Below are 27,346 nucleotides of genomic sequence, written 5' to 3'. Positions count from 1 at the left end.
ACAAATACTGTATTATTCCATTTATATAAAATATATAGAATTGACAAAGCCATTAAGATAGTAGAATATAGTTTGTTCTAAGACTTGTTGGGGAAGGTGAAAATAGGGAAGGTATTGAGTAATGATTAGAGGGTACCTGTTTTAGGTGATGACAAAATTTTAGAAACATAGAGAGTATTGCACAACATTGTGAATATAATTAATGCCACTGACTTGTATGCTTAAAATGGTTAAAATCACAAATTTTATATATGTGTATGTGTATATATATATATATATATATCGCCACACAAAAATAATTTCAAAAGTGGTCAATGGATCCAAGAGAAGGGGAAAAACAAGGGGCACAAAGATGGTATAAATTGAAAACAGCTAGCAAGAAGATAGAATTGAATCCAAATATATCAATAATCATGTCAAATGTTAATACACACACCAGTTAAATGAGATCAATTTTCATATTGGATAAAAAAAAGAAGTGCCCAATTACATGTTGTGTACAAGAAATCTACTTTAAATATAAAGAATTAGATTGAAAAAGTATAATAGGAGAAATATATACCATGTAGACATTAACCAAAAGAAAGCTGGACTACTTATACTCATTTCACACAAGCTCCATTCAGAACAATGAATATTTTCAGAAATAAAATGGATTGTTACTTAATTATAAAGATGTCAGTTTTTAAGACAAAAAAGATTTTTAAAAAGCCAAGAAGAGACCCAATCTAAAAGACTGAACATTAATACCTGTCCTGGAGAGAAAATCCAGAAAATAGAAGGAAAAAATTATTCAAGAAAATTTCCTAGCATTTAAAGGCATTATCAGATTGAAGAACAGTTTCTAAGTTAAAAGGAGTCTCCCCTTTTATTAAATTTAAAGTATCCAGCACAATGGAAGTAAACAGACCTATACCAAAGCATGTCATAAAAAAATTAAATCTCAAGAAAAGATAGGTTACTGCTGGGCATGGTGGCACACACCTATAATCCCAGCAGCTGGGGAGGCTGAGGCAGGAGGATTTCAAGTTCAAAGTAAGCTTCAGCAAAAGTGAGGCACTAAGCAACTCATTATTTAGAGACTCTGTCTCTAAATAAAATACAAAATAGGGCTGGGTGACCCCAAGTTCAATCCCCAGTACCAAAAAAAAAAAAAAATGGGTCACAAATGAAGGAGAAATCACAATGACTTCAAACTTCTCAATGGCGAAGGTGGTAATCTTCAAACTTCTCAATGGCAATCCTGGAAGACAGAAGGAATGAGACAGAGGAAGGGGGGCACTGTTTGTATATGTATGTGTGTGTATGTGTGGACAATGAGCCCATCTTACATGCAGATCTTAATTATTCTAAATACCATTACTGACTTAGAGGGACCAATGTACCTTAGAGAATTGTTTCCAAGTTTGGGGCAAGAAAAATAAAATGAGATGCTAGATCATCTTATTGTACAACAAGCAAGAAAGTATACAAAGACAAATGAGGACAAAGAAACTGGCTTGAGGGTTTCTCTAGCAAAATTTATAACAATCTATGCATCAAATGGAATAATGACATTAATAAATTATGAGACATTTATTATTAAAAATTCATAAATCCATAGCAATAATCAGAAGCAAGGAAAAGGCAGATAAAAAGGAAAATCCTTTGTATGAAAAAGTCAGCAATGATAGCATTTTAAAAAGAAACTATAAGTCCCGTATAATAACTGATTAAAGCAAGAATCCTAAAACTACTGGGTAAAAGATTATTAGGAAACAGGTATCAAAGTGTCACTTCATAGATTACTTATTAATTGCAGAGATAAAAATAAACCTTTCCAAAAGAGATCTAGTCCCAAATGATCAAATTTAGCATTAGCTAGAAACAACCTAACAGTAAATGCCTTCTAATGTCATAAGATGAAGAGGTACACAACAACCACTTATATCATACTCTTGCCAAAACATTTACCCTGAATCTAATCATGAGGAAATAAACAGACAAATCTAAAATGCAATCTTTAAGAATTGTCCTGGACTTTTTCATGAAAAATTAAGAAAGGCAGGAGGACTGTTCTAGATTAAAAGAAATAAAAAAGACATACCAAACAATGTTTTCAGGGAAGAAGATATAAGACATTCAGGGGATAATTTAAAATATTTTAATATAAATATTGGATTTTATTATTGAAAAAACAAATTAATGCCCTAAACTAGAAAATAATAAGATAATAATAAAAGTTAGTTATTTGAATACATAAATGTAAATGCCAAAATAATCAGTTAAGAAAGAGAATTGGGAGCTGGGGTTCAGTGGTAGAGTGCTTGCCTAGTCATGTGAGGCACTGGTTTGATCCTCAGCAGCACCACATTAAAATAAATAAATAAAAGTTTTCTGTCCATCTACAACAAAAAACAATTTTTAAAAAAAAAAAAGATAAAATTTTGCCCCTATGAAGTAGGAATGGTATATGGAAATTAAGGAAGGTGATGCTTGATTTTTGTTTTGTTTTGTTTTTTGTTTTTTGCAACAAACACATAAAACTACTATTTGAATCTTTAAAACATGAGGATGTACAACAACAGAAAAAAAGAGGATACATTAATAGTATACACACAAAATAAATATATATTGTCTTATTTACTAATAAGGAAAAAATCATTCTACTAATTAATACCAACTGGTAAAGCCTAATGAAATTCAATGTGTAGCACTATAAAGCAGAGCATACACAAATCTTTGATCATAGATTTGTATATAATGTGCTGTGAAAATGAAATGAAGAAATATTTTCCTAGTCCAAATATGTCTTATTTATTCTGGCTTTTCCATGTTACTTTAAAATTGTTCATTTTAAAACATTTTAAATATCGTTATAGCTAATGCTCTAATGGCAATCAATAAATGATTTAAATTATTTTTCTTTTGTCATGTATTCATTTCTTTATAAAACAGAATATGAACAATAGCCCTGATGGTCAAAACTGCACTTGGCCTTCACTCCACATTATGTCCGTAAGCCCTTGATTGTATGCAGTATTAGTACACTGGCAAGTTAATAAAAATTTTCTCATTCCTGTTTAGCTCTCTATTTATCCTTTATCAATATTATCACTTTGGTATCAAAAACAACAAATATTCATAAATAAGTGACTGAAGTTTGCTTTCTTGGGTGATCCTGATAAGCAAATTACATGAACAAAGGTTAATGTGAAGTACAAAACAAAATTCACATAATTCACTATGCTTTATAGTAAGTTTATCTGTGCTTTCAGTAATAGGAAAAAAGCTTATTTAAAATAACAAGAAAGAAACCAACTTACCTTTTTGCACTCATCTGTTCTTTTAGTTTACTATACATTTCCAGCACTGCATTCAAAAAATAACATTTTAGCATTTAAAATGGAAAAAAAGAGCATTTTGAGAGATTAAAATAATTAAAACAGGCAATGATATATTACAAAATCATAGTCTTCACTACATTGAATTAGCTTAATATTTTCTGATAAATATTATATGTTTCAAAGTAAATAAAAATATTTTAATTTTCACATGTTGAATATTTTATAGATAGGTAGATATTGAACATTTTATATATATATTTTTTGAACCTGGAACACTTGCATATGTTGATACCTATAATTGAGACATTAACCTAGTAAAAATTATACTATTCAGAAATTTCTAATATTTCTTCCATGAACTGGAATTAGAAGTTTGGACTTTAGTTATTTGAGAATTAAATTTTCTTTCTCAACTGAGATTCACTGATTCTGACCCAACATACCAAACAAAAAACACAACTGTTTTATAATTATCCAAACACAAAAACTTACACCAAATCTACAAAGAAAGAAAAATATCAAAAGTTTACTGCAAAGAGTGATTTACAATAAAGATAGAAATAAACATAGCATATTGTATGCATATATAAATAAGTAACAAATTCCATCATTATATACAACTATAATGCACCAATAAATGAGATTGTGTAATTCTGGAGAAAAAAAGAAAAACGTAGCAAAGCATCTTTATTCATTTCTTTCTTTCTATTAAGGCACAGAAATGCAGTTATTCATTAAAATTGTCATAAGCTTCAAAAAAAATGACCTACTAACACCAAGAAGGCTTTACTGCAACCATATAAATGACCATTTAACCTTAGTAGAATTTGAAAGTGAGTCAGTAAATCATTATTGGCTCATCAAACCAACTCATATTTTCCTAGAACTAGACAACAGTTTTCTTTTCAGATTTGCTATAGTTATATGGCTATTCCCAGGGGTCTACAAATTTACTAAAGAAATTATTTACTTGTTCAAAAAACATCAGACCTGCAATGGTGGCTACAGTGAGCTGCCCTAACTCTGTGACCTCAAAGAACCCTCTACATTTCTATCATAGCCCCTATAGGCAATATAATAATTCTCACTTTTTCCAACCAAAGTATTGGAATGAACACATAACATGGGACAGATCCTGCTGCAACAGTATAAACTGGTTTTGAAGTCTCCTGTTTTACCTCAATAATTCATACAAATTTCAGATCTACCTCATTATTTTTACTTTGTTTCCATATAAAAATTATGCTTTCTTCAAAAATAATCAAATAAAACTAATCCACCAAGAAAATGCATTATTTATGCTATGAATTCTTATATCCTCTCACACTCCTCCAAAACTAAGGAGTCGTTAGGCAACTGTATTATAATTGATGACTTAGTTGTCTTTATTCACATTAGATTATAGGATCATTCTAAAGCTGGGACTATGTCATTTTCAACTTTATATCTCCAATACCTACCATAATGCCTGACACACACACAAAAAAGTAAGTATCATTTATCATTGGATACTTAGAAGGATGGACAGAGGAAAGGAGGTACTGTATTTCACTACATAATTGTTGCACTCTATTTTTTCAGTCCAAAAATTGGTTAATAATCATTCACAGCATAATCATTGCATAGATTAATTCTGTTTGTTATGCTGCTTAAAAGGTAAATGTAATAGCAATGTATTCTACCAGTGGCATATGGATGTGCCATTTGTTTTTGTCCACACTAAAAGCCAAGAGCCTAGAATTCTCAGCACTTGTTCATTGTCAGTATATTTCAGAAAGCTGACTTGAGCAATTGGCTTAGAATGCTGCAGTACTGATGTATTATCAATACATTTTACATGAGAAGCACTGAGGACAATGTGTCAGATAACAAAATCAATGATAGCAAGCAAAGAATCTTCAGATGCAGATGATTAGATTTTGTCAGTTTACGCTTCACAACACTGTAGTAAATTTTCTCAAGTGTAGTATTTTGACTATAATGTACAAATTAATAACAATAAGTTAACTTCTTTATAAAGACCAGAAAATGTTCACTAAACTGGCTAAACTGTCATGAAGAAATAATGTACATCAATTTGTACTATTCAATTTTAACATATATTCTCAAGTAGTTTGTGCAACTTACTCTTGGACCAAAGACAGGTTAGTAATAAATGATTTCTAAGTAATACCAGCACAATTTATTATTTTAAAAAGCTTCACATAATGGTCACACCCCACTGTTTTGAAAAAAAGTTGGCATAAAATCTGCAACAATTATACAATGAAATGTGGTCATGCTGGATGTTGCAATTCAGAACACAATATTTACATGAACTTACAATGCTCTCTGGCCTTAAAAGCAGACAGTGACAATAACAACAACTTGACCTCTACTTTGAAGCCTTTATTTCTCTTATGAATAGCTCACTAACAGAAAAAGCTGAGTGCAGCTCTTTCTCATTCCATCAATACCAATTTTTAGGCTTATTATCTAAATTAAAAAGGGACAAAGTATAAATCTTGGGAGGCTGTCTTCATGGCTGTTATGATATATCAGCCAAACATATATTAAACATTATAAAGAAATATGTTTCTCAATCCTGAAACCTAATATTATAAGTAGGTATTTTATTTACTCAAAGTTTATGTGTAAATATCACTGGCCCATCAAAGATTAAACTTAGTAGGCTATCACTGATTCTAAAAAAAGAAAAGCTATTTCTTTAGCCAATAAAATCTGCTGACAGTTTTAACAATATAATTTGTATTCTAAGTTAAATTTACACCATATAAATATTATACAAGACATTCTATTCCCCTGGATGCATAGGTTTAGGTTACTTCCTAAAAATTAATAAGTCAAATGAGACAATCAGACAACTTTAGCTTACAATATTAAGAAAAAAATGGCATATACCTGCTTCCTTTTGTTTGAACAGGATGCTTCCAACTTAAAGTTATATTAAGTCCAGGTAAAGAAAATACTGATTAGTTTCTTCAGAATTTATGTGATGTCCCAGTAATATCTGAGCCCTAACAGAGAGACCAGAAACTAAGTCTTTCCAAAATATAGGAGAAAAAGCAAGAAGGGAAAAGTCCTAACACTTTTGATATTTCCTTACCTTATCAGCAAAATGAGATTGTGAGCAAAACAAAACCAACCTGTTATGTGACAAACAGAAAATGATGGAAAACTAGAAGTAAGAAAATTAGGCAAATTAGGCAAAGATGAGAAAAAGTAATGGGCACTCTCTGCATGGGAAAGTATTCTGAGGGGGGAAAAACATGGACAGGGCAGGGGGCTGGAGTGGACAGATAGCAAAGTAGGCAGAGAGGAAATGCAAAACTAACAGTTGTTCTAGGAAACTGCTATAACAGATAATCAAACAAGGGCCTTATTATAAAAAAGAAAACCATGGAAATTCATGAAATTGAGTGAATAAGAGAGGTAATCAAAAGCTTTTTTGCAAGGCAATCACCAAATAATCAAATTCCCATAATAAAGAATGACTATATGCTATTATGAAATTTGTCTATAATATAATGTTTGACTTGGTAAAATTAAACTCACCTGGAAGACATAACTGCAATTTTTCTACTACAGTTGTAATATTCCTCTGCTGAATTCTACATCGAATAATATCTTCTGTTTGGACTATCATCTTAGAAAAGAAGAAATATACACATCTTTTAAAAAAACAATTAAATAACACCCACATATATTTTTAAAAATTATCATTTTCTTACCTCTTTTCCAGCATCTTGAAATCTTCGGTTGGTATCAGTAACTTGTACCTTAAAAATAATTTCACCTTAGTTAGACAAATATGCATAAAACTGCCCTGATGTAACTGCTCACCCTTGTAATCAGATCATGCTTCATGAGAAACTTAGAACAAAGAAATGCAAATTCAAATTAACTCTACAGCTTGAACTTGAACTTTTGATTGAAAAGGGCTTTTGTTAACTTCAATTACTTATGACAGTTCTTTTTAACAGATTCTGTGGCAAACTTCTCAAATTTACTCAGGATTTTTGAACTTTACTTGCTTCTCTAAGTCTGTCAAACAATTCAAATCACTGACCCAATTGACCACTGGTCCCTTTTTGATAACTTCAATGAGGTCTATGTGCCATTCACTGTCTGTAGGAAATGGTGATTGCATTTTATGGTAATTAAACATTCATACTTTGCTGAATGCAAACACTGGGTGGTTGATTAACATCAAACACGGAAATCTCAATCCACAGCAACATTTTAATGCTGCAGGTGCAGGCAAAGCTCAACCTCAAATTTTCCCACATATTAAGTGACTCATTAGGTCATCATAGTAAGGAAGCACATTCTGGTTTATTAAAAATCTCATTAATTTCTGAACAAAGATGCTCAGTGACCTCATTGATGCTGTATTTGGTCTCTTGTTATCTGAATATCCTTTATATATAATACATAATAGTTTTCTAATCATAATCTTTGAATTGTCTGCTAAGCACTCTAAATGCAAAGATAAATAGGACAATTCTTATAACTAAATATTTTAAATTCTTACTGAAAAAATCCAGGTCTCATTTAATATATAATATTTTTACTATATGACAGAAAATGTAGACCATCTTCCTTTAAAAAATTATAAACTGCTGTTAAATTATTTCAAATTTACAGTATAATTAAATAATTTTGAGAACAAAATCATTTATAGTAAATTTTAAACAATTTTAGGATGTTTTTAAATCAACATTGTATTAATTATCATTTTAAAAATTCTAAAACTGCAAACAGGACCTTACACTGTATGAATGTTTTGAATTCACTTCCCTGGGTGGAAAAAAATCCTATTAAGTCAATGTACTACTTGCTTTAGAAAAAAAGAGATTACTCCTGTCATTAGCATGACAACCGCGTTAACAGCCATAAAGAGCATTCCCAAATACATATACTAATTCAGTTCCTGAAAGCACATTTAATAGTAACTTCAGATATGTACTATAATAGTTGAGTAATTTAATAAGAACAAAGGAAAACAAAATTTTAACATATTTCCTACCTTCAGTTTTTCTGCATCAGTCCTTACTTTAAGGAGTTCTGTAATAGCATCTACAAAACCCTGATGATGAAAATTACACATTTTTTCAATTTCTTTGTCATGATTTCGGATACAAGCATCTAACTTTTCCATAAACTTCTTGTGTGAATTTGGTTGATCATCATACACCGACCTGTATATATATAAGAAAACTAAAATTAACTTCCCAGTTCACCAAAATTTATTCTTTATAAGTCCAATTTTTGTAACAACTAGAGATTAAGTCTGAACAAATAAGATGGTATTGTCTTCAATACAAATAATTTTGGTGAAAATATTTCACTTCTTTTTGAACATGGTAATATTAAAAAACCAAAAACCCTCAAAATATATCACTAGTTATCCACAAGCAAAGATCTGAGGCTCAGAAGATAAGTGCCAAATACAAGTCTTATACTAGTGCTCAAAAAAAAAAAAAGCAGCAGGGCTAGGGCTGTAGCTCAGTGGCAGAGCATTTGCCTAGCGTGTGTGAGGCACTGGGTTCAATCCTCAGCACCACATAAAAAGTAACTAATTAATTAAAAAAGGAATCTACATGTGAATAAGGAATGAAGGAACAAACTCCTGGTATCTATGGCATTTACTATGTGTCAGCCATGTTCTAAGTACTTTGTATATTAACTCTTTCATCCTCACAACAATCCCATAAAGTAGGTATTGTTATTATTATTCTTGTTTTGCTTGATGTATAACTGCTGTAAACTCAACAATTTGCAAATGATAGGTAGGATATGAATGCTGGCAATCTAGCTCCACTGTTCATATTCTCAAGTACAAGGTCATATTGTAGTCACTACAATATTCTCTAAAGATGGCATCACATGCCTGATGTATCTCAGTTCATACTCATTGCCACTTAGAGGACATCCTCCCCACCGTTCACCATGTGGTAAAGAACTAACCTTGGCCTTGGCTCCTGAAATGGAAGCCTTTGGTACTCTCTGCCTCTTGGAGGCCTTAACAGTGTGATTTATTGGGAGGAGCTTCATCCTTTTAGCTTTCTAAGGGGCTGAAGACTTAGGTTAGCAATACAGGCAATCAGCAACATGGATGTCAGTCATGTCTACCTGGGTGGTTAGTCATGTTCACACAACCATACCCTAATAAAACACCTAGACTTCAAGGCTTAAGTGAACTTCTCTGATCAGCCATTGTCTGAGTATTGCCACATATCACTGCTGGGAAAGGTGTTGACCACACAATTCCACTGGGAAAAGACAATTGAAAGTTCATACCTGGCACTCTCCTACACTTTGCCCTATGTGCCTTTTCTTTCTCTGTAATTTATATATATTATATTCTGTGAATCATTCTTGCAAATTTTGAACCTAAGGGTAGATCTGGGGATATTCTAAAGTGTATTTTCCCATCTGTTGCCCATTATTCGGGGTTCAGTGCAAGTTCTATGTTCTCCAACAGACCTCTGCCTATCGTTTCTATGCAAAGTAATCCTTTCATCTGCAAGACAGGTAAATTTATAGTCCTTCACAGCTATTCTGACAGGTAATCATGTATAACTTTGTATCTAACTTAAATGCTTTATGGGTATGTCACATATTTTGTTTCCCCAAATAGATCATAAGCTTCTTGAGGGCAGCCTTCATAACTCAGGTTTTAATGAGTACTAACTATAATACTAGAAACACCAATACAGGATAGTAATCATGAAGAATTTAGGCTCTTTAAGATGAGCTAGAATGAAGCTCTGAACTTGAACACTCTCTCCTTTCTACCTATATTTTTCTTTTGCTCTTATCTTGATGTATAGCATTAAATTCCATAAACATATTAACATCTCCCAAATTTATATATCTAAACTTGATCTCTCTCAAACTTCCAACTCAAGTCTCTCCAGATATCTGATGAGCATCTCAACTATGTTAAAAATGAATTCCCAAACTTCTTTCCCCAAATCTGTTTTTCCCATTGTCTTCCTCATTCAGCAAATTCCATTCTTCCGACTGCTAAGAAAAAGAAAAAAACAACAACTTTGAAGTCATCCCTGACTAATCTCTTTCTCTCACCCTCTTCCCCCTATTAATCTAGCAAACCTAACCACACCTTTCTACCTCCACTGGGTATCACCCTGGACTAAGCCAACAACTTTTCTCACCTAGGTTATCGTTAATTGCTTTCTAGCTGGTCTCCATGATCCTACCCTTGCTTCCCTTCAGTATGTTCTCAATAGAGTAATCAGATGATGTCAGCAGAAATCATAAGTTAAATTTTACATAAGTAAAATTCCATGTGTCTCTTCTGCTCAAAACCCTTTTTTCTCTTACAATAATCCTTAAGGCCCTACATAATTTTGCTGCATGTTACTTCACTGGCCTCACATACTTCTAATTATTTCCATTTCACTTATTCCATGTCAGCAACATTGGACTCCTTTTGGTGTCTTAAACACATCAGGCATGTTCTTGTCCTCATCTGTGCAAATGCTGTTTCCTTTGTCTGGATCACATTTCTTGTATGTGCTTATCTCCTTCACTTCATTTAAGTCTTCTATCCTCTTTTTGAGATGGCTACAACATCTACATTACACACACACACACACACACAATCCCTTTCTCTTTTTTTTAAATCTTTTTTTTTTCTAAAATAAAGGAATTTATTTGGTAATGGTCTTACCACTACAGGATATATTGTTTCACATTTTTATCTAATTATCTGTCTTCCCCATAGAATGCAAATTGCATGAAGACATAGATTTTATATAGTTTCTTCTGTTGAGTCCCAGCCCCCGAAGGCACAGATTTTTTTTGTCTGTTTTATTCCCTGTTGTATCCCTAGCTCTAGAACGGTATCTATCTTATCATATAACAGATGCTCAATAAATAATTGTTACTTGAGTTGCATAAATGGAATCAGAAAGCATATTTACTATATTCAACTTCAGGCAAGGCAACTGACTTCTTTAAATATAAATTTTCTCAATCATAAGAATAAAAATAGTACCTATAGCAAAATGAACAAGAATTTAAAGTTAAAAACATAATACTATTAGATTAGGGCTATAGTTCAGTGGTAGAAAGCTTGCCTGGCATGTACAAGGCCTGGGGTTCAATCCTCAGCAACACATATACACACACAAAAAAAAATTAGCATCCCCCAAAATGAAATACATAGATATAATTTTTTTAAATACTTAAAAATCTATGTGAAGAAAATGACTGATTAAAAAATCAAGAACTATATAAACAAAAAGATATTTCATGTTTAAGAATGAGACAACAATATTGTTACAATGTCATTTCTTCCCAAATTGATCTATAGACTCAATGCAATCCCAATAAAAATTCCAGCAAACTATTTTATAGATATCAACAAACTAATCTTTAAGTTTATAGAGAGCAGCAAAAATACACAGAATAGCCAACACAATACTGAAGGAGAAGAACAAAGTGTCGACAACTCCAATTCAAATTTACTATTAAGCTATAGTAATCAAGACATGTGGTACTGGTGAAATAGCAGAAAAATGGATCAATGGAACTGAATAGACAACCCAGAACCACATTATTATAGTCAAACACATTTTTTTGTTTGTTTGTTTGCAATGCTGGGAATTAAACTTGGGGCCTCACACATGCTAGATAAGCACTCTCCCACTGAGTTACACATCCAGCCCAAGTCAACTGAATGTCAACAAATAACCAACGTAATAAAAAGGAGAAAAGATAGCCTTTTCAACAAATGGTGCTAGTAACTCACATGGCAGACAGTGGATCTAAACACAGACCTTAACTTTTTACAAAAATTAACTCAAAATGGATCACAGACTTAAATGTAAAATTAAAATTAAAAAACTCTTAGAACATAAGAGAAAATCTAGATGACCTTGAGTTTGACAATGACTTTTTAGAAGTAACATTAAAGGTACAATTCATGAAAGAAAGAATTGATAAACTGGATGCTACTAAAATAAAAAATTTCTACTCTGTGAAAGATACTGTGAAGAGAACAAAATGAGAAGCTATAGACTGAGAAAAATATTTTCAAAAACATATCTGAAAAAAGACTAATATGCAAAATAGACAAAGAATTCTTTTTTAATTTTTATTTTCAAAGAATTCTTAAAACTCAACATAAGAAAATAACTTAATTTTAAAATGGGTCAAAGACCTTAACAGATACCTCTTTTTAAAAATATATACAGGGGCCGGGGTTGTAGATCAGAGGTAGAGCACTTGCCTAGCATGCGTGACGCACTGGGTTCGATTCTCAGCACCACATACAAATAAGTAAAGGTCCATCAACAACTAAAAAATATTTAAAAAGTATATATATATATATATATATATATATATATGTGTGTGTGTGTATGTATTATATATATAGATATATATTATATACACACACACATACATACAGATGGCAAATAACATAAAAAAGAAGATGTCTCATATCATTTGCTATCAGGGAAATGTAAGCAACAATGGCACACAAGTACACAACTATTAGAGTGGCCAAAATCTAGAAAATTGAGAAAACTGAATGTTAGTGAGGATATGGAACACCAGGAAATCTCATTCATTAATTATAGGAATGCAAAATGGTACAGCCACTTTGAAAGACAGATTGGCAGTTTCTTAAAAAATCAAACACGTGAAAAAAATGTTTTTTAAATATTCTTACAACATGATCTAACAATCATACTTCTTGGTATTTGTCCAAAGGAGCTGAAAATTATATTCACACAAAACCTCTACATAAACTTCACAACAGTTAATTCATAAATGCCAAAACTGGGAAGTAACCAAGATGTCCCTGAGTAGGTAAATGGACAAATAAACTGGTTCACCCAGACAACTAACTGTTAGTTGGCACTAAAAACAAATAAGCTATCAAGCCACAAAAATAAATGAAGGAAACTTAAATGCACATTACTGAGTGAAAGAAAGCAATCTGAAAAGACTACATACAATACAATTCCAACTATGGACAGTCTGGAAAAGGCAAAACAATAGAAGCTGTAAAAAGATAAATGGGAAGGAAGGAAGGAATGGTAGGGTACAGAAGATTTTTAAGGTAGTGAAAACATTTTGTATAATATTACAATGATGGATATATGTAATATATTTGTCCCAATCTACAGAGTGAACCCTAATGTAAATGATAATGATGTGTCAATGTAGGTTCATCAATTATAACAAATGTACCTCTTCGGTGAGAGATACTGATATTGGAGAAGTTTTGCATGAGTATAACTTCCTCCCAATTTTGCTATAAACCTAAAACTATAAAGTCTTTCTAAAAATACTATCTACATCACCAGGTGTGGTGGCACAGGCCTGTAATCCCAGTGAGTTAGGAGGCTGAGGCAAGAGGATTGAGAGTTCAAAGCCAGCCTCAGCTAAATTGTGATGCTAAGCAATTCAGTGAGACCAGTCTCTAAATAAAATACAAAACAGGGCTGGGATGTGGGTCAGTGGTTAAGGGCCCTGAATTCAATCTCCCATACAAAAAAAAAAAAAAAATACTATCAACATGAGAGTGCTATGACAGATTAGTAAATATGAAAATTTCTTAGCACAATAACTGACATATGGTAAGTGCTCCGTATATATTGGCTACTAATGCAGTGTACACTTAAGAGACAGCAAAATCCTTGTTAAATGAATGAACCAGAAGCTGAATAATTGAATTCTAGCTACAATTATCAAATAAATATGGCTAATTATCCATGCTAAGTGATCTGCCTTCTACTGATATTTCACATTTGGATCTGGCCTTTTTTCCTAGTGTTCATTTATTGCATATACCACACCAGAGAAAATATCATTACCTCCTTTTCACAAATGAGGAAATTGGAGTAGAAATGATAAATGATATGCTCAACATAGCCTAGTTTGGGATTAACTGAGGCAGTATTAGAACTCCTACTTGATGCTTTTCCCACAAGTAATACATAATTAACAAGGACTCTTAATTAAATCAGTAATATTATTTCTATGGAAAATCCATGAGCAAGAAGTTTATCTAACTCAACCTAGTATGTGTTTCATAATTACGAGGAAAAACAAAATATATTTTGTTTGTTATGACTAAATTTTACTTTTATTCCCTCCACAGAAAACACTAAAACAACTTTGAGCCAAAAATACATGACTTTCTACAGTGTAAAGGTGTTTTTTAAATGTGTAATATTAGGCAAAATTATATAAAGACAATTAAGTTTTAATTTAAAACATTTTACCTGCTGTGATTCCTTCACTATCTATCAAAGTTACCTTAGTTCCTCTAAGTTTGAAGTTCAAAATTATCTTTAAGATACGCATTTTAAAAGAACTGGCACTTAATCCAGTTGTCCCATCAGCCTACAATTCCTCTATTCAGGCTTCTTTTATCTCCAAGTTATGGGCATACTAATGACAACTTCAAAATTCCCCATCTACAATCTTTAGAATCTAATTTCTTCAGGAAATTTTCTTGGGGGTCACTTGCAGGGTAAATGGATCTTCCTGGTTCTCAGTTGCTGACACCTTGTCTAAACATGAATGAGTTCAAATCATTCCTTCCTAAACTATCAAATTCAAGATTAGTACAGATCTGTGGACTATGCAAATACAGTTAGACATATCTTCAACTTCAAACATAATATTTTCAAGACAGAAGCCTTAAAAAAAAGGGCCATCTTCATGTTCACAACATGAAAAGTGAAATGCTAAATCAGAATAGCTCCAATTTCTCTCATGCTTTTTAATTATCAACTTTTTATTCCTAGAACCAATCTCAAGGATTATTAATACTCCCATCACTTTAAACTGTCATCGATATCATATTCCTTTGTATATGTTCAAAACTCACTGAATAATTCACTCTGAACATTTTTATAATTTTTCTACATATTTTAATGAAACAGTTTGATATATACCTGGCTCTTAAAATCCCCACTAGTAGGGACTGGGAATTTGGTTCAGTGATAGATTGCTTGTCTAGCATGCATGGGGCCCTAGATTCTATCCATAAAACCTAAAATATGTGTGTGTGTGTGTGTGTGTGTGTGTGTGTATCAGTAAGTAAACAGGACATATGAAGAGAAGGAGAGGCTGCCATTGCTGCTGCTTTTTTTTTTTGTCTCTCCCTTTCTTAACCTATTACAAGTGTCACACTGTAGGAAAAATATAGCGAGAGATATTTCATGACTGCTCTACCAAAGGAGAATCTGTTATCCCTTTCAAAATTATATAAATAAACATAAGAGAAATAATAGTTCTTTCCAAGAAGTCTTTCATTTTATATGTCCATCCTTTGGCATGTCTTTCCAATTTATTCCCCAGAATTTTAAAAACAATACTGTTTTATAATATTTCAGAATACTGCCAGTACATCCACTGTGAACTCCTCTTTTTATGATAATTTATTACTGAGAGAAACAGTATCAGAACATACTGTTTCTCTCAGTAATAAATTATTAAAGCCTGCAAAGAATAACCTATTTATATTCCTATTTTTCATAAAGCCTGCAAAGCATAACCTATTTATATTCCATGTCTTCTGCTATTAAAATAGAACCATAAGTTTCTAAGAAAAAAATAAAAATATTGAGATTTCAGATAAGAGATATGCCAACCTGTTCTATGAACCTGAAGAACAGGTCTTGATCTACCTATAACTAAGTCTCAGACTCCCCCACACTTCTCCTGACCCTTAATAGCTATTTGCTATTTCAGACATGAATACAAACTCCAAGTTTATATCTATAATCCATATCAGTGAGTGGGTACTCAGAAATAAAGTCATCAAAATTAAGGAAAGTTCTAAACCACAAAAATAAGTTGCATTTAAACAAAGTACTGAAGTATCAGGCAAGTGCCAGAATCTAAAATTCAACAAATGATAGAATGCTGACCCTAATAAAGACCAGAAAGTTCCTAGATCTAACTACCTCATTTTAATAAATGCAGCACAAACCTAAAAGCCAGCAAGCAAGAACTCAAAATGGAATTAATTACCACATGTAGTTGATTTAATCCTTTATTCATATCAATGAAAGGTAATATAAAAATAACTACTCTAGAAATTTACTTATAAAGTCAGTAAGAAATAGCTGACAGGATAGAGACAAAAGAGACAGAGAGAGACAGATAGACAGGATGGATAGATATCAGAATACTGGAAAGGGGAAAAAAGCAAAAGGAATTGTTAAGCCCAAAATCTTGATGCAGTATATAAAACAGGTATCGTCGATATTTTTTTCTGAGGAGATTTATATTTAGTCATAGATATAATTTGAAAGCTTGTAGTGAGAGAAGAATAGAGAAAGAAGCTCTCTCATAAAGATTCTCCACAGTGACTTATCTGTCTATAAAAAGGAATCATGGCTGCTGCTTCTGGCTAATGATGGTGACTAAAAGAAACAATAACAAACCACCAAGTACTCACTGTGTATTCAATGCTTTACATGTATTATATCATCAAATATTCACTGCCATTTTATGACATAGATTCCGTTATCCGAATATACAAATGTAGTTTGGGAAGATTAAGATATGAAGTCCAAAAGTCACATAGAAACAGAGCCAAGATTTAACACTGGGTCTACCTGACTCCAAAGCCAATGTTCCTATTATGTGATATGAACTCTCCAGTTAGCAATGGTGATAAGCAGCATGGAATGCAGAGAGGAAGTACCAGCATAGCAATCAAACAGATCACCTTTGAAGATCAACAATTGAGAATGACTCAATAGGGAATCCCTGATGTGCACTGTTGCACCCATCAGGTGAAATCAACCAACGGACAGAAAAAAGGAATGAGAACTGAGGCAAAGCTAATTGTTAGGCAGAATTAAATTACAAATGCAATAAAACAAGAAGCAACAAAATATGAAATGGAGAAAACTGAAGGTCCCATACTTATCTGACCTCAGTTGAAGGGACTCTGAAAAATCTTCTTTCTTTGTCCCTTTTTGTCTTTAATGATCATTATTATTCTTTGAAACTTTGATTTGCAATAAAATACTGTTCAAGACTATTCACTCTTTGAACCTGAGTTGGTTAAGTTATATCCACCCAATACATTAATGTGCCAGTTATACAACCATTCTATTTTTTTAGCAATGTACAACTTAATGAAAATAATGTTTTCTTCTTTTAAAACATTCTCCCAATTTTATGTCTATTGGCAAATCTAATCAAATTTCTATAAACAGGCACATCAATATGACATAACTAGCAAAACGGAGTATTAGAAAATTGGTAAATTTTCCATTATCCCATATCCACTAAGGTTGTATCTTAATATTACATATTACAGACAATGATATCAATATGAAAGTTCAATCATCCCTTCCAAAAGCTTAGCATAGTAAAATATAACTTCTGTTAAAATTTAATGCTATGCAGACAAAAATACAGATACAAAATCAACTTTAAAATTTATTTTAAATAAAAAACTGATGGTTTACACTAAAGATTTTATCTACATATTTTAATTTTAGCAATTAGGAATGCATAAAATCACTGTCTCAAAAACATAGCTGAAAATTTAAGTACAAAGATGTCTTTTATTTTTATTCTGTCAAATCACCAGAGTAAAATGTTGAAATATGAGTTACTACATAGTATTTGATCACCTAATACAACAAGCTTAAGGAATTAAAATAAGTAATTATCTTCCACAGATGCCTTTTTGAATCATGTACATAGGACTCCACCTAGTGGTAAGAAAATAAAAATAAAATGAAGATTAAAATGTTAAATTGGTTCACAGAAAATTAATGCTTTTATCATCAAACCAAATGTCTTAACTGAGAAACTGACTTTACTTTTATATTATTGAAGAAGCTACATTCTATAGATAAAATTAATGACCTACCAAACATATTCCACATTTTTATCTTTGTAAAGAAAAAGTTTATTTCTAACAAAAGAAAAAAACATTCACAAGGTACTATACGAAAAGGACTCTCAGCTCTGGTAACATATGAGGATATTTTTCATTAAAAAGCACATAATAACAATTTTTTAAAAGCATACAATATTCTTATACTATTTTCAGTATTTTTCCTTTCACTAAATATAAATTATAAAGAATGATTCCATCACAATATCTGGAAAGAAAATAAAATGTGTTAACTTCCTGGAAAATAATTTTTAATTTACTAAAATAATATCTATACTTTGAGAAAAGTTGGCATACTCTCAAAGTACCTAATCCTAACTTTCCCCAAATTACCTATATTTACTAGAATACTATAGTTTTCTTTTCTAGACAAAACAAAAATGGTTTTTCTCTGTCTGCAAATACTTTGCTCTCTAATAGGATGGATATACTGGTTTTGCAACCATGAGAGAATGGTCAAGACCTACGTATACATACCGTCTATTGTGAAATAGTCACCTAGAGCACTGGCTATTAAAATGATAGCCACTGACAGACTTTCCAAGGAATTTTATAAAATGTCAATCAACTGCTTTTTTAAGAAAAAACAAAGACTAGCAAGAAAATGGATTTTCAAATACTGGAAAACTAGAAAGGGAAATACTTTTAGAACTCTGGGCATTAACGATGCCTTTGACCTTTTGGTGTCAAATATATTTCTACAAACTTTTTTTAGAAAACAAAATTTCACTCTTTTATCTCTAATAAAATTGTATCAATTACTTCTAACTTCCTGTGGATGCTTCCTAATGTCATCTTATATTATATGTTTTCAAAAGATTAACCACATTTTTTTTACCAGTTCTTCAATGACACAGCAGTCTTAAATTAGTATTTTTGGCAATAAAATAAAATTTTGGCTTTTATGTTCTTTTAAGCATTCTGTACTCTTTCTGTCTACAGGCATTTTTGCTATTTTTCATTAATATTTCAAATGGCATATCAAGCTTAATTTCTAACATCAGCATTAGCATATTTCTAATACAATTTAATATTTCATATTAACAAAATGACATACTTCTTTAGCAACTGCACATTTATAATTAATTATTTTTAGATTCTGGATATATATCTTAATGGTAAGTATTAAAATGTTGGTTATTAAAATTTTTTTGAATATTAAATATATTTATAAGACAATCAACTACCCTAATAATTACCAACTTTGGACAAACTAAACATTAAAATGCTACTATGAAGACAATTTTAAAGTCATTATCAAAAAACTGTTCAGAAATTTCCAGAAGTTATTTAAACCATCCCATCCAATACATACTGCTTGCTATCAATCTCAAAATAGTTTTAAAAATATAATTTTGGTATTTTGGTAAAAATTGTCACACAACATATTATTCATTTGGCAACTGATCTAAAACTAAGATTTGAAAAGATATTCTTAAACAGAAACACAAGCATTGTTTCTCTCTTTTTTGTGTGTACGTTTGTTTTGTTTTTTGTTTTGTTGGTACTGGGGATTGAATCCAGGGTTGCTCTACCACTAAGCTCCATCCCCAGCCCTTTTTATTTTTTATTTTGAGAGAGTCACACTAAGTTGCTGAAACTGGTCTAGCACTTGTGATCCTCCTTCCTCAGCTTCCCAAATTGCTGGGATTAAAAGCACACACCATCACACTGGTTCACATAAATTGTTAAAGCTCTTCACAATGGAACATATGAACACCTCAAGTATAAGAGGGCAGTTAAACAGCAAAAAGTAAGCATCTGAAATCCAGTGAGATCTTACCATACTCAGATAAATTCATCAGCAATTCTCTGTGCCTCCTACATGGAGCCTGGAAACTAGAGGAAGTTACCTTGAAATATTTTATTTGTTCCTTACTATTCATTTTTAGAAAGTTTTTGTATTCTTGGATATATGTATAGGGAATTTAACCCAATCTTTTAGTGGAGCTCTCTCTTTAATACCAATTTTGAATCCACTTGAAATCCTGCAGTTAGAGTCAAAGGTAAGACTTGAAACACTACAACATTTTTCAGTATCCTTCAGATATAGTTAAGGCACCCAGATTTTCATTTAAAAAAATACGTAATAAACAGTGGGCTAAAATATTGTTCAAAGATAGCAAATAAATTATCACTGGGGAGAAGAGCCATTTTTCATAAAATCATATGACCTGAAATTCACCATCTGTTACTTGCTCTAAATAGCTGCTCAATCTTAGGGAAAAAATATTTCTACTACAGCTACTTAGCACCATGAACTAGCAAGAAAGAACATAATCAGTATAAAAGTATTATATCCAGTACTCCTAACACTTTCCCAATCATTTTATCAAATATTGCAGCATGAATAACAACTTTCCCATAACATTCACTAATACTTTGTAACCAGGAACAAATAAGAAATGAAATAACTCCAAAACAATAATAGCCAGATAAAGAGAAAAGAGGATTATTTTTTTAACTTTATTATTTTTTTTAAGTTGAACATGGACAATATCTTTGTTTTATTTATTTATTTATTTTATGTGGTGCTGAGGATTGAACCCAGTGCCTCATGTGTTCATGGCAAGCACTTTACTCCTAAGCCACAACTCCACCCACAAAGACAGGATTCTTTCCAACAATATTTACTAAATATTACATGACTACATATACAATAGAAACTAGAAACCAAATACAGAAAACAGGCAAAGACACAGGAAACTTTAATACAAAGAATGATTGTTCCTTACATCATTAAAATTTATCTGCACTGGGCCTAATTCTTCAAAGAAGCAGGAAAGCAAATGAAAAAGTTGTATAACGTAGATCCAAATTCTTTGATAAAGCTTACATTCAGAGGTAGGAGCTATAGCTTACCCTTTGAATCTGGGCAAATTTGCAATTATTCTGACCAACGGAATATGACAGAAATAATAAATATAGTGTGATTCAGGAAAATAGAAAAGATCGTGCAACATCCACCTGGACTTCTTTAGAAAGCCATCTATCCTGTAAGAAATCTGACTATCCTAAAAATGGGATGCTGAAGAAGTCACATGTAGGCACTCCCAATGATGGCCACAGCAACTGCCAGCAATAAAAGTGAGCCATCATGCCTGTTTAGTCCAGTTGAGCCTTCAGATGACTTCCAACTCAAACAAGTGGCTAAGAACAACCAACATCTGAGTACGACCATGCAATGGTTTGGATCTTAAGTGTTAACCAAATGTTCACATGTTGGAGACTTGGCCTTCAGGAAGTACTGTTGGGAGGTGGTAGTACCTTTAGGACATAGGGTGCAGCAGTCTGGCTGGGCACAAGATCACGAGCCACTCACACCTTGTAGATTCAAACAGCAATTCTTTATTCCTGAACTCACCCCGGCCGTCTACAAACATGTTCTGGGGAAATCCAAGTTCTGCCCACCACAATTCACGTCCCAAATACTTTCTGAATTCCACGAGAACTCAACGGGAACTCAGGCAGCAGGATACGCCCTATTCCCATCAGCCATAACCTTAAACCTGGAACTGCCCTAAACCCAGATTGTCTTAAACCCGGAAGGCCCTAAACCCAAGGAGCGAGATACTTCCTAAAACCTGCAGGATACACCCTAAACCTGGATCCACCCTCGTCCTTGAGCAGGGTCACCTTTCTCAAACACACATGCAATGTCACAGCGAATTTCCAAGGCAAGTCCATTTAACATGGGGTACGCTGGCAAGGAAATTTCGATGCGTCATTCCTACTTGGCAATGGCCCTCAGCATCAGGGCTTAGTGGGAAGTCTTATGATCATTGAGAGCATGCCCTTGAAGAAGATAGTAGGACCCCAAACCCCTTCCTCTTCCTCTATTTTGCAACCTGGTCTCAAAGTGAGAGGTTCTTCTCTACCATGTGCTCTGGCCATGATATACTGCCTTGCCACACACTTAAAAACAATGAGTCAACCAATCATGGGCTGGAACCTTTGAAACTATGAACAAAACAAACCTTTTCTCTTAATGTGATATCACAGGTATCTGTTATAGTAACAGAAAGCTGGCTAACATAAATCACATAAGAGATGCCAAACTACAACTTCCCATCCGAGACCTTCCTGAATTCCTAAATAAAGGTCTCCAAGTATGAGACAAATTTTTTAGACATTTGCATAAAATGCTTAAAATAGTATTACATTAAAACCTTTTTAAAGATAATTCCCCTCTTCTTAATTTTTTTCCTTTTGGCATTAACCCTTTTTGGTACTATTCTAAACTTTTTTTGCATTCCTGGGAACCTCTTCTCCTACCATATGCCCCAATACTAATCTTAAACTTCCTTCAAATTTCAACTCAAAGACAGTTTCTCCAGGATAATTTCATGAATAGATATAATGTATAACTTTTGCTTTACCTGGAATTTTTATAGCTTTTCTACATAAAACCTATACTATACTTTTATTTTTTATTTAATTCATAAGTGCTGTGAAGATACAAACTGGAAATCTTAATAAAAGAAAAAGGTTCACTAGAGGGCACCCTTCACCAAAAAGTATTCCCCCCAAAATCTAATCTTTTACTACTTCATCAAAGTATTTTGTGAATCTCATAATTAACACTATGAAAGCAAACTAAAAGTGATATTTCTCTATTTTTGAAGCTATTTTGTTAACTATTGCTTTAATATAATTATTAAAATGACAGAACTACAAAACACTATAAGAATTCTCTAATCCCAGGGTCTTAGGAGTAAATATGAACAATATGGCATAGGATAAACTTTTATATATTGTATTGTGCCTGACATATAATAGACACTTGGGTACTGAAAGAACACACATAAAAATAATTTTAGTTTGAATTTAAAGTCAGTTTGAATTTAAAATAAATACATTAAAGTACATGTAGTAGCCGGGTGCAATCGTGCACTCTTATAATCCCAGCAGTTGAGATAGGAGGATAACAAGTTCAAGGCCAGCCTCAATAACTTAGCAAGACCCTGTCTCTAAATTTTTTTTTAAAGGGCCAGGGATGTAGCTCAGTAGTTAAGCACCCCTAGGTTCAATACCCTTGGAAAAAAAAAGATACGTAGTATACTGAAAACTGATGAAAAATTAGCACTGACTCATAAATCTAAAAAGAATTAGCAATCAAATATGAATAAAAAACGTATTTTATTTATGTCCTTCATCAGCATTTGGAAACCTACAGATGATTTTTATGATGTGTTCATGCTAAAATTACTGAATGAAAAATACCCTAAAATTTCTAACAGATCTATGAGATTTTCAACCTACTTCTAAACTAAATAATAACATTAGCCTTCTTACAGGAAAAGTACCTTAAGTAAAGCTAATATTTTTAAAAATATTTTTGAGGTCCTGGAAAAGGTATCATTGTACAAAATATATTCTGAAGTGAAAACAAAAACTTTACTAAATTGCAGAAAATATTAAGAATGAAAGCCAGGGCTGGGGTTAGCTCAGTTGATAGAGTGCTTGCCTAGTTATATAAGATCCTGATTTTGATCCTCAGCACCACACACACACAAAAAAAAGTCAAATGCAGATGTATTTAACTCTAACTCTGGAAGAAAGAACCTCCCAAAAAAATATAGAGTACAGGGGCTGGGGATGTGGCTCAAGCGGTAGCGCGCTCGCCTGGCATGCGTGCGGCCCGGGTTCGATCCTCAGCACCACATACCAACAAAGATGTTGTGTCCGCCGAGAACTAAAAAATAAATATTAAAAATTCTCTCTCTCTCTCTCTCTCTCTCTCTCTCTCTCTCTCTCTCTCCTCTCTCACTCAAAAAAAAAAAATTAAAGCAATACAATTAACTTTAAAATATATATATAGAGAGAGAGAGAGTACATATTAACATATAATACACATTTACATATAAATTATCTATTTATAGGTATTTGCAGATTATTGACATTCAACTTTTATTAAAAATTAAAAATGAATTTCTTATAAATCTCTAGGCATAAAACAATTTGAAAATCTTTAAAGGTATTTTAAGAAAAACAAAGTTTCTTGCAAAAACATGTTTCTCGGGCTAGGTTTGTGGCTCAGCGATAGAATGCTTGCCTAGTATGTGTGAGGCCCTGGGTTCAATCCTCAGCACCATATAAGAAGAAATGAATAAAATAAAGGTATTGGGTCCAACTACAACTAAGATAAATAAATAAAACATGCTTGTCTTTACCAAAAATATGTCCAGGACCCTCCTTGCCAAAGATGGCCTAGATTGAAAAGGATAAAGGAAATCCAGATGAGACTTAACATCAGCAGTCACCTCAACATCAGTATGATGGCAACTTCAATACCAAATGCAAACACTTAGAAAACTCTAAACCATAAAAATGTCGAGACAAAAGCATCAGATCCACCATCTGAGAATCCATCTACTCCAGAGGGTAAAGTATGGCAGAGCTGAATAACAATGGCTCACCATCTCTACCATCATCTGGTTTAGTCATCCAACAAGACAAAAGTAATATGAAATTGCAACAATAAGAAATGAATAAAAGACTGCAGCTTGAAGATCTTCAGTGATTACTTTATATCTACTAATAAAGTAACTAGAACTATCTGCATTATCTCTGTAGCCCGTAACTTTTATTATTTTTACCTAAAGATGTTTCCTTTTGACAATGTCAAATATAAATATATTAAAACAAATATATAATAACTTACACATATTTAATTTTTATAATGTGTTTGTCAAAAGACAAATAATTTTTTTTACCAATTAAATATATTCAAAAGTAGTACAGAGGAAAACAGAAACATGGTTACTCTAATAGAAAGCTGATCCCAACTCACATTATTGATCCTTATCACAGAGTCTCCTTCCCTTGGTTATTTCACAGCTTTGCAACAGGAGAGAAAACAAGTTAAGAAGAGTACTGTGCCCACTCAAAAGCAGACTGTAAGTAGGAAAACAAAACATAATATTTACATCTGTGCTCATCATTTGTAATCTACAAAGCTATTTTGCATGCATCATTGTACTTGATCCCAAGAATTCTGAGGAACTCTACATCATAACTGGTTTTATATCTACTGACAAATTTTTTAAAAGTGAGGCTCAGAGAGGTTAAGGAATTTGTTCAACACCATATAGCTACTAAAAGGTCAGAGCTAAATATATAAATCTTGACCTCATAAGGAATGTTAGAGGATACCACAGGGGGGGCAGAGGGAAGGTAAAGAAGCTCATGGCAAAAATTGCCACTCAGTTGCTGAAATTATTTCTTAAATATGCCAGGAGTATGTTCATTGATCATTTCTACAATTTCTTTCTTAGTAGTGGGGCAATGCCTCAGTTAATGAATTCTTTTAAAATTAAGCTCCTGCTAGTGAAGTGGACAACACTAAAAGAATAATACACACACCCTCACAAACCACACAAAGGGGAGTAGCCTGCCTTCACAGTCAGGCATAACAATAAAAATAAATAAATAAACCACTGTACAGATACTACACCTACCCTACCAAACTAAAAAGAATCAGCCCTTCCAATAAGTGAGCACTAAAAACAAACTTGCTGTAGGTTCTTTTTCACCACTGGAATGAATGAATAAGGATAGAAACAAAAAGGGAAGGTAAGGAATGATTACACCGTTTTGTTTTACATCATTTAGAAATGAAAAGAGTGTGGATAGGGTAAAACTTCAGTGATTTCTCTTGTACCAAGCAGCCCCCATCTCCTAGAGGGAATAAGCTGGAGACTGTCCTTATTATAGCTTCCTGAGATCTGTTTAGGAATTAAAGGAAGAAGATACCTCCATCACTTTTTTGGAGTTTATTTCAGGATCTGAGCCTCCTCTGACGTAGCACAGGTTCAATTCTGGTCATATTCCTTACTGCTCCCAAACTTAAATAAAGCCTGTTTTTCAAGTTTAGTTTTAATGTTTTTGACATTGCAGGTTTTATTATCAGATACTCTAAGATTAGAAGGCAAAACATAGTAATTACAGGCTTAGGCTCTGGAGTCAAATGGCCTTCATTCATTTAGCTCTAGTACTTAACTGAACGCCTGGAGCAAATCACCTTATAGTCCCTACCTTGATTTCCTCATTTGCAAATGGGTATATAATGGTACCTCATTTGCTTCTTGTGAAGTAAATTACGTAAAAAGATAAACTGAAGTGTTTAAAACTACAGCACATAGAAAATAGATACTATTACAGTTATTACCCAGAAGATCACTTTTACCTCTAGGAACAAAGATCTTGACTAGGAAATTAGAGTTAATATAGAATTTTACAAAAAATAAGAAACACCTGAATGTGCAACATAAGGAAATAATCAGGTATATGTGCTTTAAAATGTAATAAACCATTAAAAATTTGGCTTGTAGAGTGCATGAAACAGCATTTTGACAGATATTGAACAGTACTGATTTTGAACAGGATAAACACAAAGGAAAAATCTGGAAATATGCACACTAAATATTAATTCAGTATTCTGAGTAGAAGAATTTTAAGTAAATTTTATAAAAATATATTTGTTCTGGGAAATATTTTAAATGAATAATTTTTGTTTGTTTGTTTTGGTGGTACTAGAGAATGAACCCAGGGCCTTGCACAACCCTTTTATATTTGAGACAGGATCTTACTAACTTATCTAGGCCCCCTTGAACTTGCAATTTTCCTGCTTTAGCCTTCCAAGTAGCTGGGATTAGTTTGGTTTTTGTTTTTTTGTTTTCTGTTTTGTGGTACTAGGGGATGAACCCAGGTACTTACACAGGCTAGGCAAGTGCTCTGAAACTGAGCTATATCCCCAGCTAACATTTAATTTTTGTTTTTGTTTTTGTATACTAAGGATTTAACTCAGGGACACTTAACCACTGAGCCATATCCCCAGCCCCCCTTTTTAAAAAATATATTTTATTTATAGACAGGATCTCACCAAGTTTCTTAGGGCCTCACTAAGTTGCTGAGGTTAGCTTTGAACTTGTGATGCTCCTGCCCTAGCCCCTTAAGCTTCTGGGATTACAGATGTGCACCACCAAGCCTGGCACATTTAATATTTTTATAATCAGAAAAGAAGGTACTCTGATTTGGGTGGAGAAAACATGATGAAAATTACATACAATGAAGTTTGCCTTCATTCAAAAAATCTTTGACA

General features: G+C 32.6%; 1 protein-coding gene across 9 annotated transcripts in view; it reads right to left on the bottom strand.

Annotated features, from left to right (window-relative positions):
• Positions 1-27,346, bottom strand: part of Exoc6 (exocyst complex component 6) — a 217,487-nt gene that overhangs the window by 153,789 nt on the left and 36,352 nt on the right. For 8 of the 9 annotated variants that reach the window (XM_077798734.1, XM_026397372.2, XM_026397376.2 and 5 more), the window contains 4 exons: positions 8,356-8,527; positions 7,058-7,105; positions 6,882-6,972; positions 3,306-3,351 (listed from right to left, as the gene is read on the bottom strand). In XM_077798734.1, coding sequence (XP_077654860.1) covers positions 3,306-3,351; positions 6,882-6,972; positions 7,058-7,105; positions 8,356-8,527 — 357 coding nt within the window. Of the gene's footprint in view, positions 1-3,305; positions 3,352-6,881; positions 6,973-7,057; positions 7,106-8,355; positions 8,528-27,346 lie in introns of those variants that run through there. The other variant, XM_026397380.2, reaches the window with a different exon arrangement.

Source organism: Urocitellus parryii, chromosome 5, assembly GCF_045843805.1.
Source record: "Urocitellus parryii isolate mUroPar1 chromosome 5, mUroPar1.hap1, whole genome shotgun sequence".
NCBI classification, from domain to species: Eukaryota; Metazoa; Chordata; class Mammalia; order Rodentia; family Sciuridae; genus Urocitellus; species Urocitellus parryii.
The sequence above is the reverse complement of the archived record's forward strand: the minus strand, read 5'-3'. Positions and strand labels throughout refer to the sequence as shown.